Source organism: Nerophis lumbriciformis, linkage group LG04, assembly GCF_033978685.3.
Source record: "Nerophis lumbriciformis linkage group LG04, RoL_Nlum_v2.1, whole genome shotgun sequence".
Taxonomy (NCBI): Eukaryota; Metazoa; Chordata; class Actinopteri; order Syngnathiformes; family Syngnathidae; genus Nerophis; species Nerophis lumbriciformis.
The window spans coordinates 52,866,915-52,885,000 of NC_084551.2; the positions used below are offsets into that span (position 1 = coordinate 52,866,915).

The 18,086-nt window shown below is 39.2% G+C and overlaps 1 protein-coding gene across 2 annotated transcripts in view; it reads right to left on the bottom strand.

Moving 5' to 3' along the window:
* The window catches only part of bbs9 (Bardet-Biedl syndrome 9), a 449,751-nt gene that overhangs the window by 161,686 nt on the left and 269,979 nt on the right, over positions 1–18,086 (bottom strand). For both annotated transcript variants that reach the window (XM_061957178.2, XM_061957169.2), the window contains one exon: positions 7,997–8,246. In XM_061957178.2, the coding sequence (XP_061813162.2) occupies positions 7,997–8,246 (250 nt within the window). The remainder of the gene's footprint in view (positions 1–7,996; positions 8,247–18,086) is intronic.

The following is an 18,086-nucleotide window of genomic DNA, read 5'->3' on the forward strand; positions in this document are numbered from 1 at the left end:
GTTCGATGCATCCACTTCCACCAAGAAGGCACAGTCCAAGTCCGGGTGGATGAGGACTGGGGCGGAGATGAAGCTTCCTTTAAGTCCCTCGAAAGCTTTATTGGCCTCTTGAGTCCACAGAAAATGAGTATTGGTAGAAGTGAGTGAATGTAGTGGTGCTGCTACCTTGCTGAAGTCACCGATAAATCGACGGTAGAAGCCAGCGAATCCTAGGAACCTCCTTAGTTCTGTCTTGGTGGAGGGCTGTGGCCAAGCCAATACTGCCTGGATCTTCTTAGGGTCAGCTCTGATGTGGCCTCTCTCGTCCAAAAATCCCCAAAATCCCACTGACAGTGCGTGAAACTCACATTTCTCAGCTTTGATGAACAAGCGATTCTCAAAAAGGCGCTGCAGGACGAGACGGACGTGCTGTTGATGCTCCTGCAAGCTACGAGAAAAGATCAGAAAATCATCCAAATAAACCACAACGAACTGATCATCATGTCCATGAGAATGTCATTAACGAAAGTCTGGAAGACAGCTGGTGCATTAGTGAGGCCGAAGGGCATGACTCTGTATTCAAAATGCCCTACGTGGGTGTTGAAGGCCGTCTTCCACTCGTCGCTCTCCTTGATCCCACCAGGTGAAAGGCGTTCCGCAAATCCAGTTTGTTGAAGATTGTGGCAAATGTTGGTGCAAGAGGCTCGAAGGAAGAATTAAGCAGGGGAGAGGGTACTTGTTCTTGACAGTAATGTTATTCAACAGTCGGTAGCCAATACAAGGTCTTAATGATCCGTCCTTTTTGACCACAAAAAAGATTCCAGCTGGCAACGGAGACTTAGAAGGTCTGATGATTTCTGAAGCTAGGCACTCAGTAGTATAGTCCTTCATGGCTTCCTTTTCAGGTAGTGACAGGTTGTACAAGCGGCTGGATGGCAGGGGAGTGTTGGGGAGCAGTTCGAGGGTCTGTGAGGAGGAAGGGATAGTGCGCGTTCCTTGCTAAGAACAGCGGTGAAATTGTGGTAGCAGGCCGGTATCTGGGCTAGATCAGTGTGCTGAATACTGGGTCTGGGTTTGCTGATCGGAGGGGAAGCAGACCTGAGACAGTTAGCGTGACATAGGGTGCTCCAGGCAATGATCTTGCTAGTGGTCCAGGAGATGTGTGGGTCGTGTTGCCGCAACCATGATCGCCCGAGGACTAAAGAAGCGACAGGAGCTTCCAGCACCCAGAAACAAATGGTCTCGACATGGTTCCCTGAAAGGGTCAGGAATAGGGGCTCCGTGCGGTGTTTAATGGGCCCTAAAGGGCGACCATCCAGGGCTTGAGCGGGAAGTAACCTGTCCAAGGGCACAAGAGGAATACCAGCTTGCTGGGCGAACTCGTAGTCGATGAGACTCTCGTCAGTTCCGGAGTCCAAATAAGCTCCCACTCAAACGGTTCTGGTGTTCCAAGCCAGAGTAGCAGGAAACAGGATACCAGGGATCCTTCCTTCCTGGGGAGATGACGTGTGGCTCACCAGGATCCCCTTTGCTGGTGAGCCTGGTCCTTTTGGCTTTGACGGGCAGTTGCGGATGATGTGCCCAGCCAAGCCACAGTAGAGGCAGAGGCGCTGCCTATACCTCCTTTCTCTTTCCTCAGTCGCCAAGAGCGTTCTCCCCAACTGCATGGGCTCAAGGGTCGTCATCAGTGCAGGTGGAAGTATAGGTTGTTCGACTGAGGTCTGGTAGGCAGGTCGGAGTTGCACTGCGGGGATGAAGCTGGCGGCCAGATACTCTCTCTCTGCTGCTCCTTCCGCAAGTCTCTGGTCATACAGGAGTGTGACATCGATGAGGGCAATGTGGGTCTGTCCCTCAGCAGACCATCCTTAATCTGCTATGTCAGTCTACGTTGGAACGCGCTCTGGAGAGCTCTGTCATCCCATTCACTGTCTGCCGCAAGTGTGCGGAACTCGAGGGTGTAGGCAGCAACATAGTGGGAGCCCTGCTGGATGGTGTGCAAACGCCCTGCCAAGTCCCCCTCATCCATGGGGTGGTCGAACACCGCCCGAAACTCGGCCCGGAAGGCAGCGTAGTCAGTGCCCAGGCCCACGGTCTTGTCCATGGCCGCTGAGGCCCACTTGAGTGCCTGCCCAGTAAGAAGCGAAAAAATGAAGGCAATCCTTGCCCCGTCGGAAGAGTAGCGCGAGGGTTGGTGCTTCAATATGAGATCGCACTGGACCATAAAACCTTGACGCAGCTTGAAGTCGCCCTCGAAGGGCTTTGGGCTAGCAATCTTGGGTTCTCGGGTCGGAGTGGTTTTTCTAGGTCCCGTAGCTGGAGTGGCACTAGGGCTCGCCGCGGGTTCTGAAGCCTGACTCGGGCTAAAGTTGTCCAGCCTTGCATTCAATTTGGTCAATTTGAATTCTGGGAATTCTTGGAATGAACTCGGAAAGTAGTAGGTGGATTGTCCAAGGTGAGTGGAGTGTGTGGATGCTGGAACGGTTCAAATCGGATAATTTATGTGGGATATGCAGTACATTGTATATTTCCCATTCATTGTCAACGGGGAGGAAAGTCCAAGAAATTCCGGGAAAACCGATAATTTTGGTCAAGGGAAAAAACATGTTTGTTCGATATATCGGAAGAGTAGTGTGCGGGGGAGGTTGAAAGGTTACAGTTTAAGAATTGCGCAACATTTTAAAAATGTAGGGCAATGTGGAACTATGAATATGTTCTTTCATTTGAATGGGAATTTTCTGGAAATTTGGTGTGTGTGTGTCTGTGTGTGTGTGTGTGTGTGTGTGTGTGTGTGTGTGTGTGTGTGTGTGTGTGTGTGTGTGTGTGTAGTGAAACGGGTGCCATCAATGCTGTTGGAAACATAAACAAGTGTGTATGTTTACGGCTGGGTGAAAAAGCAACATCTGAGACTGCAAATAAATCACTGTTTACAATGACCGTGTGTGTGTGTGTGTGTGTGTGTGTGTGTGTGTGTTCTTGTATTCCTACCCTTCTTGAGACATCAACAAGGAAACGTAGCTTCCATATGAGGAGGTGTGAACAAGTGATGACATAAATCATGGTCCCAATAACATTGCATCTAATAGAGAATGTCTCATTTGCACCCCTGGTGGTGACATCTATCAACATGAGGGTGGTCCCAAAAAGGAGGGATTTTTCAAATGTAAAAACTGCTCACCCTTTGGTCAACATATGAAAAAACAAGTGTGTGTAAGAAATTGAAATGCGCCCTCTTTGGCCAAAATTAATTTAAAAAATATATGTATATGTATATAGAGACATACTGTAATAACTTGAAGTAAATAATGAAGATTAAAAACCAATTACAAAAAAAAATATATATATATAAATACAAACAAATGAACTAAAAGCAGTCTTTCTCACAATGTGTCGACTTTTTTCTTATAAAATTGGGAACCACTTCCTATATTCTTTCTGTTTCTGTAATATTGCAATATTTTCTCGTAAAATTATTACTTTTTTAATGTAAAATTATTACATTTTAATGCAAAACAGTGACATTTGTCATATAAAATTCTGACTTTTATCACAATATTGCCAGATATTTTGTTGTTCTTGTAAAACATATGAAATAACAAGTGTGTGTAAACATTTGAAGTGCTCCCTCTCTGGCAAACATATGTAATAACAAGTGTGTGTAAGAAATGTAAATGCGCCCCCTTTGGCCAAAATGAATTAAAAAAATATATATAAATATGTATATAGAGACATACTGTAATAACTTGAAGTTAATAATGAAGATTGAAAACCAATTACAAACAAAATAAATTAACTAAAAGCAGTCTTTTTCTCACAATGTGTCGACTTCTTTCTTATAAAATTGGGAACAATTTCTCATATTCTTTCTGTTTCTGTAATATTGCAACATTTTCTCGTAAAATTATGACTTTTTTATGTAAAATGATTACTTTTTATTGCAAAATGGTGACATTTGTCATATAAAATTCTTACTTTTATCACAATACTGCCCATTTTTTTGTTGTTCTTGTAAAAGACAATTTTTTTGAGTAAAATTATGACTTTTGTCATCATTTTGCCAAGTAAAATTCCAATTATTATTATAATATTGCCAACATTTGAAAGTTTTCTTATAAAATTGTGACTTTTGCCGAGTAAAATTGCAAAAATGTTCAGCTTTTCTTGTAAAATTGTGACTGTTATTGAGTAAAATTCCAACTTTTATCATAATATTGCACAAATGTTCAGTTTTTCTTGTCACATTTTGACTTGCATTGAGTAAAATTAGGATTTTTATTATAATACTGCCAAAATTCTAAATTTTCTTGTGAAATTGTGACCTTTTTCTTGTGAAATTCCAACTCATTTTTCACAACAAGCTTTTTTTATATTTGCATAGTATGTATATATTATTAATGTTGTAAATACACATCTTTATATATCTAGAAAGGCTGGTCCTAAAGAGGGAGGCTTTTTTCTCACGTCTCAAGAAGGTAACAAATACAAGTGTGTGTGTGTGTGTGTGTGTGTGTGTGTGTGTGTGTGTGTGTGTGTGTGTGTGTGTGTGTGTGTGTGTGTGTGTGTGTGTGTGTGTGTGTGTGTGCGCGTGTGTGTGTGTGTTCTTGTATTTCTACCCTTCTTGAGACATCAACAAGGAAAAGTTACATTTTCTTGTAAAACTGCACAAATGTTCAGTTCAGGAGGTATTTTTCAAATTGACTGTGTGTCGGTTTTAAAAGTGCTCCCCCTCTGGTCAACATATGAAATAACAAGTGTGTGTAAGAAATTGAAATGTGCCTCTTTTGACCAAAATTAATTAAAAAAATAAAATAAACATTTATATAGAGACATACTGTAATAACTTGAAGTAAATAATGAAGATTAAAAAACAATTACAAACAAAAACATATATAAATACAAACTAATGAACTAAAAGCAGTCTTTTTCTCACTATGTGACGACTTTTTTCTTATAAAATTTGGAACAATTTCTTAAATTCTTTCTGTTTCTGTAATATTGCAATATTTTCTCATATAATTATTACTTTTTTATGTAAAAGTATTACTTTTTAATGCAAAACGGTGACATTTGTCATATAAAATTCTGACTTTTATCATAATATTGCCATTTTTTCGTTGTTTTTGCAAAATAGTATCATTTTTTGAGTAAAATAATGAGTTTTGTCATAATTTTGCCAAGTAAAATTCTGATTATTATTATAATATTGCCAAAATGTTAAAGTTTTCTTATACAATTGTGACTTTTGTCGAGTAAAATTTCGACTCTTTTCATAAAATTGCCAAAATGTTCAGCTTTTCTTGTAAAATTGCGACAGCTATTGAGTAAAATTCCAACTTTTATCATAATATTGCACAAATGTTCAGTTTTTCTTGTCACATTTTGACTTGCGTTGAGTAAAATGACGACTTTTATTATAATACTGCCAAAATTCTAAATTTTTCTTGTGAAATTGTGACCTTTTTCTTGTGAAATTCCAACTCATTTTTCACAACAAGCTCTTTCATATGTGCATAGTGTGTATATATTATTAATGTTGTAAATACACATCTTTATGAATCTAGAAAGGCTGGTCCTAAAGAGGGAGGCTTTTTTCTCACGTCTCAAAAAGGTAACAAATACAAGAGTGTGTGCGTGTGTGTGTGTGTGTGTGTGTGTGTGTGTGTGTGTGTGTGTGTGTGTGTGTCTGTGTGTGTGTGTGTGTGTTTGTTCTTGTATTTCTACCCTTCTTGAGACATCAACAAGGAAAAGTTAAATTTTCTTGTAAAACTACACAAATGTTCAGTTCAGGAGGGATTTTTCAAATTGACTGTGTCAGTTTTAAAAGTGCTCCCCCTCTGGTCAACATATGAAATAACAAGTGTGTGTAAGAAATTGAAATGTGCCCCCTTTGACCAAAATTAATTAAAAAAATAAAATAACAATTTATATAGAGACATACTGTAATAATGACGATTAAAAAACAATTACAAACAAAAACATATATAAATAAAAACAAATGAACTAAAAGCAGTCTTTTTCTCACAATGTGACGACTTTTTTCTTATAAAATTGGGAACAATTTCTTAAATTCTTTCTGTTTCTGTAATATTGCAATATTTTCTCGTATAATTATTACTTTTTTATGTAAAATTATTACTTTTTAATGCAAAACGGTGACATTTGTCATATAAAATTCTGACTTTTATCACAATATTGCCATTTTTTCGTTGTTTTTGCAAAATAGTGACATTTTTTGAGTAAAATAATGAGTTTTGTCATAATTTTGACAAGTAAAATTCTGATTATTATTATTATAATATTGCCAAAATGTTAAAGTTTTCTTATAAAATTGTGACTTTTGTCGAGTAAAATTTCGACTCTTTTCATAAAATTGCCAAAATGTTCAGCTTTTCTTGTAAAATTGCGACTGTTATTGAGTAAAATTCCAACTTTTATCATAATATTGCACAAATGTTCAGTTTTTCTTGTCACATTTTGACTTGTGTTGAGTAAAATGACGACTTTTATTATAATACTGGCAAAATTCTACGTTTTTTTGTGTGAAATTGTGACCTTTTTCTTGTGAAATTCCAACTCATTTTTCACAACAATCTTTTTTTATATTTGTATAGTATGTATATATTATTAATGTTGTAAATACACTTCTTTATATATCTAGAAAGGCTGGTCCTAAAGAGGGAGGCTTTTTTCTCACGTCTCAAGAAGGTTACAAATACAAGAGTGTGTGTGTGTGTGTGTGAGTGTGTGTGTGTGTGTGTGTGTGTGTGTTTGTGTGTGTGTGTGACCGCAGGCGGCGGTGCAGAGGCGTGCAGGCTGACAAGGAAACACAAATGTAAACAGACACGCTGAATGTGCAGGTTGGAGAGTAAAAAAGGAGGGATTAAGGAAGGCAGGAGTTGGGTAAATAAAGAGAATATTTTCATATAAACAGTCATATTGCCAACGTTGGCATCCACAAGCAATGTTGGACTCTTGTCTGTCATTCACAATCCCTGCGAAAGACAAGAACACACATGTTTTTCTTTTTTGTGCATTCTAAGTCGTAAAATATGGCAAGCACGAGGTGGCTAACAATGGAGTCAACGGAAGCTCCTCTAGTTGTGAACCGCCAACAATACTCCATTTATATCTTGTGACCTGAATATTAACCAAATATTAGTGATATTGTTATTATAAGAGCTTTAAGGCGCATTGAGCACAGAGAGCTAACTAGCTTATGCTGCCATATCGACATATTGAGCTGCTGCATCGCCTCAGAGTTGGTGAAAGTTAATTCTAGATGATAAATCATGGACATTAGCCAACAAACTGGTCAACTTAGACGTCCAGATGGTGAGAAAGTCACGAAAAGAAGCTAGTTTGCGGATTATTATTGATTTTTCATCTAAACGGGAAGATATAAACATCCCACCAGTCAGCATCAGAGTGAGAGCAGACCTTGTACAGTAAGTGATGGTTTTATTATGTTTGTATATCTTGTTTAGCACTTGGCAATAATGCTACATGACACTTAATGTTCCACCAAAGCTGAATCTGTACTAAAACTTGCAGATCATCCTCCTTATTTCAGCCTCAAAAATATTAAGTTTCTGTGAAGTGAATTATATTTATATAGCACTTTTTCCTCAAAGGGCTTTATAATGTGAAACGCATTATGTCCATCTTTATGCTACATCTAAACCAGTGCGGGTGGCACTGGGTAAAGTGTCTTGCCCGAGGACACGACAGCGGTCTGGGGCACAGATAGCAGGCCCATCAAAATGTCCGCGGGAATTTTCTAGTCTATGATTTAGAATGCATAAAAAAGGAAAACGTGTGTTCTAGTCTTACGTAAGGATTGTGAATTTAGTGTGTGGGAATGTTAGTGTGATATTTATGAATGATTATTTGACTGATGAGTCCAGGATGCAGTCTGACTGGGGTAGGCTCCAGCTGCCACCCGGACGTGTATTGTTTGATCTTTGATGAATATCTTCTTGTTTTAATGTGAAATAAACACACACAGTTCTTTCAGACTCACCGGGGGCAGCCAGGCTCTGGACCTGCGCCGGCACCTGGACGTTGGCCTCGGAGGCGAGCGTCAGGCGTCCTCCTTTGGCGATGCGCTCGCACAGCAGCGTGACGTGCTTCTTCAGGCGGGACGTGTCGCGCGGCAGACCCAGCGCGGGACCGCCCGTCTGGGCCAGAGACGTGGCCTGGTCCTTGGGGCTGCGGGACAGACACGTCCTCAGGAGGTGGGAGACGGCGGCGTCGCAGCTCTCCTCCCAGCCCTGAGGGAGGACATGCATGACATCCTACTTGGGAAGGAGAACGTGTTGACAGTCTGATTGGCCCCAACCACCGCTAATGACAGCTAATCATGGCTGCAACCACCATGACACACTGACTGACCAGCACGTGATGACAGAGAAGAATGCCATTAAGAAGAAGAAGAAGAGGAGAAAGAAGAAGACGAAGAAGAAGGATGAAGGCAAAAGAAAGGAGAAAGATGCAGGAACCAGGAGAGTGACGTGCAGGTAAGAGTCTAGGGAGAAGGAGTCATGCATGCAGAGGTCCTAAGCATCATCAAGGCAGGCATAAATAGCCGCCTGATTGGCAACTGCAAGCAGGTTCAGGGAGACAAGCAGGAAGGGGAACAAAAATAAGAGCGCCGACAGGAAACAAACACCAAACAAGGAACCACCACCAGACGTGAAGTGACAGATCGTCACAGAAGAAGAAGAAAAAAGAAAAAGACCAATGAAGGACAAGAAGAAGAAGAAGAAGAAGAAGAAGAAGGAAAAAGGAAGAAAAAAGAGGAAGAGGAGGAGGAGGAGAAGAACAAGAATAAATAGGGGAAAAAAAGGAGAAAAGGAAGGAAGGAGAAGGAAACAAAATAAAATAAAGATGGAGGAGTGGTAGAAAAAACAACACAAATGAGAAGGAAAAAGAAAAGAGAAAAAAGAAGAAGAGGAGAAGAAGAAGAAGAAAAAAGAAGAAGGAGGAGGAGGAGGAAAATATGAAGAAGAATAAGAAAAAGAAAAAAAAAAGTAGAAGGAGAAGGAAAGAAAAAAAGGAGAAGTAAGAAAAACAAGAAAAACAAGAAGAAAGAAACAGAAGAAAAAGAAAAAGAAGGAGAAGAAGGAGGAAAGGAAAAAAGGAGAAGTAAGAAGAACAAGAAAAACAAGAAAAACAAGAAGAAAGAAACAGAAGAAAAAGAAAAAGAAGGAGAAGAAGGAGGAAAGGAAAAAAGGAGAAGTAAGAAGAACAAGAAAAACAAGAAGAAAGAAACAGAAGAAAAAGAAAAAGAAGGAGGAAAGGAAAAAAGGAGAAGTAAGAAGAAGGAAAAAGGAAGAAGAGAAGGAGAAGAAAGAAAGAAAAACATACAAAAAAGGAGAAAAAGAAGTAAAAAGAAGAAGGAGGAAGGAAGGAAGAAGGTGTAACGAAAAAAGGAAAAATGATGTAGAAGAAGAAGAGAAGGAGGAGAAGAAAGAAAGAAAAACATACATAAAAAGAGAAAAAGAAGCAAAAAGAAGGAGGAAGGAAGTAAAGAGGAAGGTAGAACGAAATAAGGAAAAATGATGTAGAAGAAGAACAGGAAGAAGAAGAAGAAGAAGGAAAAGGGAAGAAAGAAGAAAAAAAGGAGGAGAAGAAAGAAAGAAAAAAATACAAAAAAGGAGAAAAAGAAGGAAGAAGGAGAAGGAAACAAAAGAAAAAAGAAGAAGAATGAGGAGTAGTAGAAATAAACAACAACAATGAGAAGGAAGAAGAAAGGAAAAAAGAAGAAGGAGGAGAAGAAAAAATGGAGGATGAGAAGAAGAAGAAGAAAAAAGAAGGAGGAGGAGGAGAATAAAAAGAAGAAGAAGGAAACGGAGAAGGGGGAAAGGAAAAAGGAAAAAAGAAGAAGTAAGAAGAACCAGAAGGAGAAAAAGGAGGAGAAGAAGAAAAAGAAGAAGAAGAAGAACCAGAAGAAGAAAAAGGAAGGAGAAGAAGTAGAAGAAATAGAAGAAGAAGAAGGAAATGAAAGGAAAAAGGAAGAAAGAATAAGTAAGAAGGAGGAAATGAAAAAAGAAGAAGTAAGAAGAACAAGAAAGAGAAGGAGGAGGAGAACAAGAAGAAAAAGAAGAAGAAGAAAAGGGAAGAAGAAGGAAGGAGAAGAAGAAAAAGGAAAGGAGAAATGAAGAAAGAAGAAGTAAGAAGAAGGATTACTTATAACACTAAGTTTTGAAATGTCTGTTTGTAACCTTTTTTTTTTATTTAGTTTTTTAAACAAATATTAAAATGTCCCCCACATATTTTTTTGTATTCATGTGAAATCATTTTCTAATTCATTTTCGTTGGTTTTCTTTTTTTACACTTTTTTTCTTCCATGTTGACTGTTGTCCAGTCCACATTTCAATTTGTTTTTGGAAACTGTGGACGTCGTGTCCTCCGGACCAAAGAGGAAGAGAACCATCCGGATTGTTCTAGGCGCAAAGTGTAAAAGGCAGCATGTGTGATGGTATGGGGGTGTATTAGTGCCCAAGACATGGGTAACTTACACATCTGTGAAGACACCATTAATGCTGAAAGGTACATACAGGTTTTGGAGCAACGTTATCATGGACGCCCCTGCTTATTTCAGCAAGCCACGTGTTACAACAGCGTGGCTTCATAGTAAAAGAGTGCGGGTACTAGACTGGCCTGCCTGTAGTCCCGACCTGTCTCCCATTGAAAATGTGTGGCGCATTATGAAGCCTAAAATACCACAACAGAGACCCCCGGACTGTTGAACAACTTAAGCTGTACATCAAGCAAGAATGGGAAATAATTCCACCTGAGAAGCTTTAAAAATGTGTCTCCTCAGTTCCCAAACGTTTACTGAGTGTTGTTAAAAGGAAAGGCCATGTAACACAGTGGTGAACATGCCGATATCCAACATCAGTATCGGTTGGGGACGACCCTGCCTGGGTTTTAGGTCTACGTTTGGGAACTGTCTCTGGGGAGTACAAAAGTCTTGGAGCGCTCCCAAAGAAGGAGGCGGGGGATAGGGTCCAGACGGCAGCGTGGACTTCCTGCTCTGGGAAAGTCATTTGAGGAGAGAAGGATGTGTAAGCAAGTCTCCCGAGGATACATCATCCTCACAATCACTTCCTCACAACCAATCAGGGAGTCACGTTGCTCTGGAAAAATGTCCCTCGCTTCTTTTTCATAAGAGAGAGCCAACGTGATCTATTGAAGTGGTGATAAATCACTGGGAGTAATAACAGCAGGACTCTGCTCCACATCCACTTCAGGAGAGAACTCAAAGATCCTTGCAGCTTTACATTTCTGCAAAGTTGAAACATTTGTTTGAATTTTTTTACTGCAGCTGGACGACATTTTTATACCTTTTTATTTCTTTTACTCGACTCCAGCAGCTGGACGACCATCTTGCACGCACGCACGCACGCACGCACGCACGCACGCACGCACGCACGCACGCACGCACGCACGCACGCACGCACGCACGCACGCACGCGTAATATTTGTGATGATTCTATCAATTACGGAGTATTAGGGGACCATTCGCATATTATGTATTTAATAATGATTAAATACATACTTTTTTCTGTATTTAGTCATTATTAAATAAACAAATATAAAATAAATATTTTGTCAAACAAAAATAAACATGTATTTAATAATGATTAAATACATACATTTTATGTATTTAATCATTATCAAATAAATATAAAATCTATGTTTTTGAAACAAAAATAAATGTGTATTTAATAATGATTACATACATACATTTTCTGTATTTAATCATTAAATACATAAATAAATATAAAATCAATATGTTTGAAACAAAAATAAATATGTATTTAATAATGATTAAATACATACTTTTTCTGTATTTAGTCATTATTAAATAAATAAATATAAAATCAATATTTTTTATACAAAAATAAATATATATTTAATAATGATTGAATACATACATTTTCTGTATTTCAATCATTATTAAATAAATATAAAATACATATTTTTCTTTTCAATAAAATAAATATGGACTTAATAATAATACATACATGAATTTACTGTATGTATTCATTATTACTCCTCTCTGAGCTGCCACCTTAACGTGGTAGAGGAGTTTGCGTGTCCCAATGATCCTAGGAGCTATGTTGTTCGGGGGCTTTATGCCCCCTGGTAGGGTCTCCCAAGGCAAACTGGTCCTAGGTGAGGGATCAGACAAAGAGCAGCTCGAAGATCTCTATGAGGAACACTGACAAGGAACCCAGATTTCCCTCGCCCGGACGCGGGTCACCAGGGCCCCCCTCTGGAGCCAGGCCCGGAGGTGGGGCACGATGGCCAGCGCCTGGTGGCCGGGCCTGCCCCCATGGGGCCCGGCCGGGCACCGCCCGAAGAGGCAACGTGGGTCCCCCCTCCAATGGGCTCACCACCCATAGCAGGGGTCATAGAGGTCGGGTGCGATGTGAGCTGGGCGGCAGCCGAAGGCAGGGCACTTGGCGGTCCAATCCTCGGCTACAGAAGCTAGCTCTTGGGACGTGGAACGTCACCTCGCTGGGGGGGAAGGAGCCTGAGCTAGTGCGTGAGGTGGAGAAGTTCCGGCTAGATATAGTCGGACTCACTTCGACGCACAGCAAGGGCTCTGGAACCACTTCTCTCGAGAGGGGATGGACTCTCTTCCACTCTGGCGTTGCCGGCAGTGAGAGGCGACGGGCTGGGGTGGCGATTCTTGTTTCCCCCCGGCTCAGGGCCTGCACATTGGAGTTCAACCCGGTGGACGAGAGGGTAGCTTCCCTCCGCCTTCGGGTGGGGGAACGGGTCCTGACTGTGGTTTGCGCTTATGCGCCAAACCACAGCTCAGAGTACCCACCCTTTTTGGATTCACTCGAGGGAGTACTTGACAGTGCGCCCCCCGGGTGATTCCCTCGTTCTACTGGGAGACTTCAATGCTCATGTTGGCGGCGACAGTGAAACCTGGAGAGGCGTGATTGGGAAGAATGGCCGCCCGGATCTGAATCCGAGTGTTGTTTTGTTATTGGACTTTTGTGCTCGTCACAGATTGTCAATAACAAACACCATGTTCAAACATAAGGGTGTCCATATGTGCACTTGGCACCAGGACACCCTAGGCCGCAGTTCCATGATCGACTTTGTAGTTGTGTCATCGGATTTGCGGCCTCATGTTTTGGACACTCGGGTGAAGAGAGGGGCGGAGCTTTCTACCGATCACCACCTGGTGGTGAGTTGGCTGCGATGGTGGGGGAGGATGCCGGACAGACCTGGCAGGCCCAAACGCATTGTGAGGGTTTGCTGGGAACGTCTGGCAGAGTCTCCTGTCAGAGAGAGTTTCAATTCCCACCTCCGGAAGAACTTTGAACATGTCACGAGGGAGGTGCTGGACATTGAGTCCGAATGGACCATGTTCCGCGCCTCTATTGTCGAGGCGGCTGATTGGAGCTGTGGCCGCAAGGTAGTTGGTGCTTGTCGTGGCGGTAATCCTAGAACCCGTTGGTGGACACCGGCGGTGAGGGATGCCGTCAAGCTGAAGAAGGAGTCCTATCGGGTTCTTTTGGCTCATAGGACTCCTGAGGCAGCGGACAAGTACCGACAGGCCAAGCGGTGTGCGGCTTCAGCGGTCGCAGAGGCAAAAACTCGGACATGGGAGGAGTTCGGTGAGGCCATGGAAAACGACTTCCGGACGGCTTCGAAGCAATTCTGGTCCACCATCCGCCGCCTCAGGAAGGGGAAGCAGTGCACTATCAACACCGTGTATGGTGAGGATGGTGTTCTGCTGACCTCGACTGCGGATGTTGTGGATCGGTGGAGGGAATACTTCGAAGACCTCCTCAATCCCACCAACACGTCTTCCTATGAGGAAGCAGTGCCTGGGGAATCTGTGGTGGGCTCTCCTATTTCTGGGGCTGAGGTTGCTGAGGTAGTTAAAAAGCTCCTCGGTGGCAAGGCCCCGGGGGTAGATGAGATCCGCCCGGAGTTCCTTAAGGCTCTGGATGCTGTGGGGCTGTCTTGGTTGACAAGACTCTGCAGCATCGCGTGGACATCGGGGGCGGTACCTCTGGATTGGCAGACCGGGGTGGTGGTTCCTCTCTTTAAGAAGGGGACCCGGAGGGTGTGTTCTAACTATCGTGGGATCACACTCCTCAGCCTTCCCGGTAAGGTCTATTCAGGTGTACTGGAGAGGAGGTTACGCCGGATAGTCGAACCTCGGATTCAGGAGGAACAGTGTGGTTTTCGTCCTGGTCGTGGAACTGTGGACCAGCTCTATACTCTCGGCAGGGTCCTTGAGGGTGCATGGGAGTTTGCACAACCAGTCTACATGTGTTTTGTGGACTTGGAGAAGGCATTCGACCGTGTCCCTCGGGAAGTCCTGTGGCGAGTGCTCAGAGAGTACGGGGTATCGGACTGTCTGATTGTGGCAGTCCGCTCCCTGTATGATCAGTGACAGAGCTTGGTCCGCATTGCCGGTAGTAAGTCGGACACGTTTCCAGTGAGGGTTGGACTCCGCCAAGGCTGCCCTTTGTCACCGATTCTGTTCATAACTTTTATGGACAGAATTTCTAGGTGGCTGCAGGATTAGGTCTCTGCTTTTTGCAGATGATGTGGTCCTGATGGCTTCATCTGGCCAGGATCTTCAGCTCTCACTGGATCGGTTCGCAGCTGAGTGTGAAGCGACTGGGATGAGAATCAGCACCTCCAAGTCCGAGTCCATGGTTCTCGCCCGGAAAAGGGTGGAGTGCCATCTCCGGGTTGGGGAGGAGATCTTGCCCCAAGTGGAGGAGTTCAAGTACCTCGGAGTCTTGTTCACGAGTGGGGGAAGAGTGGATGGTGAGATGGACAGGCGGATCGGTGCGGCGTCTTCAGTAATGCGGACGCTGTATCGATCCGTTGTGGTGAAGAAGGAGCTGAGCCGGAAGGCAAAGCTCTCAATTTACCGGTCGATCTACGTTCCCATCCTCACCTATGGTCATGAGCTTTGGGTTATGACCGAAAGGACAAGATCACGGGTACAAGCGGCCGAAATGAGTTTCCTCCGCCGGGTGGCGGGGCTCTCCCTTAGAGATAGGGTGAGAAGCTCTGCCATCCGGGAGGAGCTCAAATTAAAGCCGCTGCTCCTCCACATCGAGAGGAGCCAGATGAGGTGGTTCGGGCATCTGGTCAGGATGCCACCCGAACGCCTCCCTAGGGAGGTGTTTAGGGCACGTCTCACCGGTAGGAGGCCGCGGGGAAGACCCAGGACACGTTGGGAAGACTATGTCTCCCGGCTGGCCTGGGAACGCCTCGGGGTCCCACAGGAAGAGCTGGACGAAGTGGCTGGGGAGAGGGAAGTCTGGGCTTCCCTGCTTAAGCTGCTGCCCCCGCGACCCGACCTCGGATAAGCGGAAGAAGATGGATGGATGGATGGATGGTAGTCATTATTAAATAAATAAAACAAATTTTATATAAATATTAAATTGTTTTGTAAAAATAAATATGTATTTAATAATGATTAAATACATACATTTTCTGTATGTAATCATTATTAAATAAATATAAAATAAATATTTTTAAACAAAAATAAACATGTATTTAATAACAAGTACATACATACATTTTCTGTATTTAATCATTATTAAATAAGTAAATAAATATAAAATACATATTTTTCTTTTCAATAAAATAAATATGTATTTAATAAGGAATACATACATGCATTTACTGTATGTATTCATTATTAAATACATAAAACAAATTCAATATAAATATTAAATTGTTTTGTAAAAATAAATGTGTATTTAAGAATGATTAAATACATACATTTTCTGTATGGAATCATTATTAAATAAAAAAATGAAAAAATAAATATAAAATAAATATTTTTTAAACAAAAATAAATATGTATTTAATAATGATTTAATATATACATTTTCTGTATTTAATCATTATTAAATAAATAAATAAATATAGAATACATATTTTCTTTTCAATAAAATAAATATGTATTTAATAAGGAATACATACATGAATTTACTGTATTTATTCATTATTAAATACATAAAACAAATTTAATATAAATACTAAATTGTTTTGTAAAAAATAAATATGTATTTAATAATGATTAAATACATACTTTTTCTGTATGTAATCATTATTAAATAAATAAATAAATATAAAATAAATATTTTTTAAACACAAATAAATATGTATTTAATGATTACATACATACATTTTCTGTATTTAATATTATTAAATAAATAAATATAAAATACATATTTTTTCTTTTCAATAAAAATAAATATGTATTTATTAAGTATTGAATACATAAATAAGTTAGTAATTTATGGTTTAACTATTTATTACTGATAACATTATTTATTGTTATTTTGTGTGTTCAAAATTGATTTACTTCTGTAATGAGAAACTGTGATTATGGGATGTATCATCCTGGAATTGTATGCAATTTAATCATTATTAAATAAATAAATAGATATAAAATACATATTCTTTAAACAAAAATAAATATGTATTTAATAATGATTAAATACATACATTTTCTGTATTTAATCATTATTAAATAAATATAAAATACATATTTTTTTCAATAAAAATACATATGTATTTAATAATGAATACATACATGAATTTACTGTATGTATTCATTATTAAATACATAAACATTTTTAATATAAATATTACATTGTTTTGTAAAAATAAATATGTATTTAATGATGATTAAATACATACATTTAATGTATTTATTAAATATTAAATACATAAATAGGTTAGTAATTTATAGTTTAACTAACGATTCCTGATAACTTTATTTATTGTTATTTTGTGTATTCAATAATGATTTACTTCTGTAATGAGAAACTGTGATTATGGGATGTATCATCCTGGAATTGTATGCAATTAAATAGTTAAACCGTTTATTTATGATAACTTTATTTTTTTTTAAATATTGTATTGGTGTTAATGTATTTAATAAATATAAAATACATACATTCAATAATTATTAAATACATAAATAAGTGAGTAATTTATGGTTACATATTTATTCATATGAACTTTATTTAATGTTATTTATGTATTCAATACTTATTTACTTACTCATTTATTTCTTTATTCAGTGATTTATTCATTTATTCATTGTTGTGTTACAGAATGAGTAGTAATACGTGTTTGTAATTGCTATGATACGAAAAGGGGTAGGATTTTTTTTTTTTTTAAAGAAGCTGTGTTTCTTCCTACTTCTTTTAGGACATGCTGTAATGAGAAACTGTAATTATGGGATGTATCATCTTGGAATTGTACGCAATTAAATAGTTAAACCGTTTATTTATGAGAACTTTATTTTTTTAAATATTATATTGATATTTATGTATTTAATAAATACAAAATACATACATTTAATAATTATTAAATACATAAATAAGTTAGTAATTTATGGTGTGACTATTTATTTATGTGAACTTTATTTATTGTTATGTATTCAATAATTATTTACTTACTCGTTTGTTTATTCAGTGATGTATTCATTTATTCATTGTTGTGTTATAGAATGAGTAGTAATACGTGTTAGTAATTGCTATGATACGAAAAGGGGTAGGATTTTTAAAAAAAAGCTCTGCTTCTTCCTACTCCTTTTCAGACATGCTTTAATGAGAGACTGTGATTATGGGATGTATCAATTTGAATTGTATGCAATTAAATAGTTAAAGCGTTTATTTATGCGAACTTCATTTAAAAAAACATTTTAATGGTATTTATGTATTTAGTAAATAAAAAAATATTGAATAAATAAATGTTATTAATATAAGATACATGAATACGTTAGTAATTTATAGTTTAACTATTTATTTTTGTGAACTGTATTTATTGTTATTTGGTGTATTCAATAATGATTTACTTCCTCATTTATTTATTCATTGTTTGTTGTGTTACAGAATGAGTAGTAACACACGTGTTCATAATTGCTATGTTACGCAAAGGGGTATAATTTTTTTTTAAAAGCTCTGCTTCTTCCTACTCCTTTTCGGACATGCTGTAAGGAGAAACTGTGATTATGGGATGTATCATTTTGGAATTGTATGCAATTAAATAGTTAAACCGTTTATGAGAACTTTTTTTTTAGTATTATA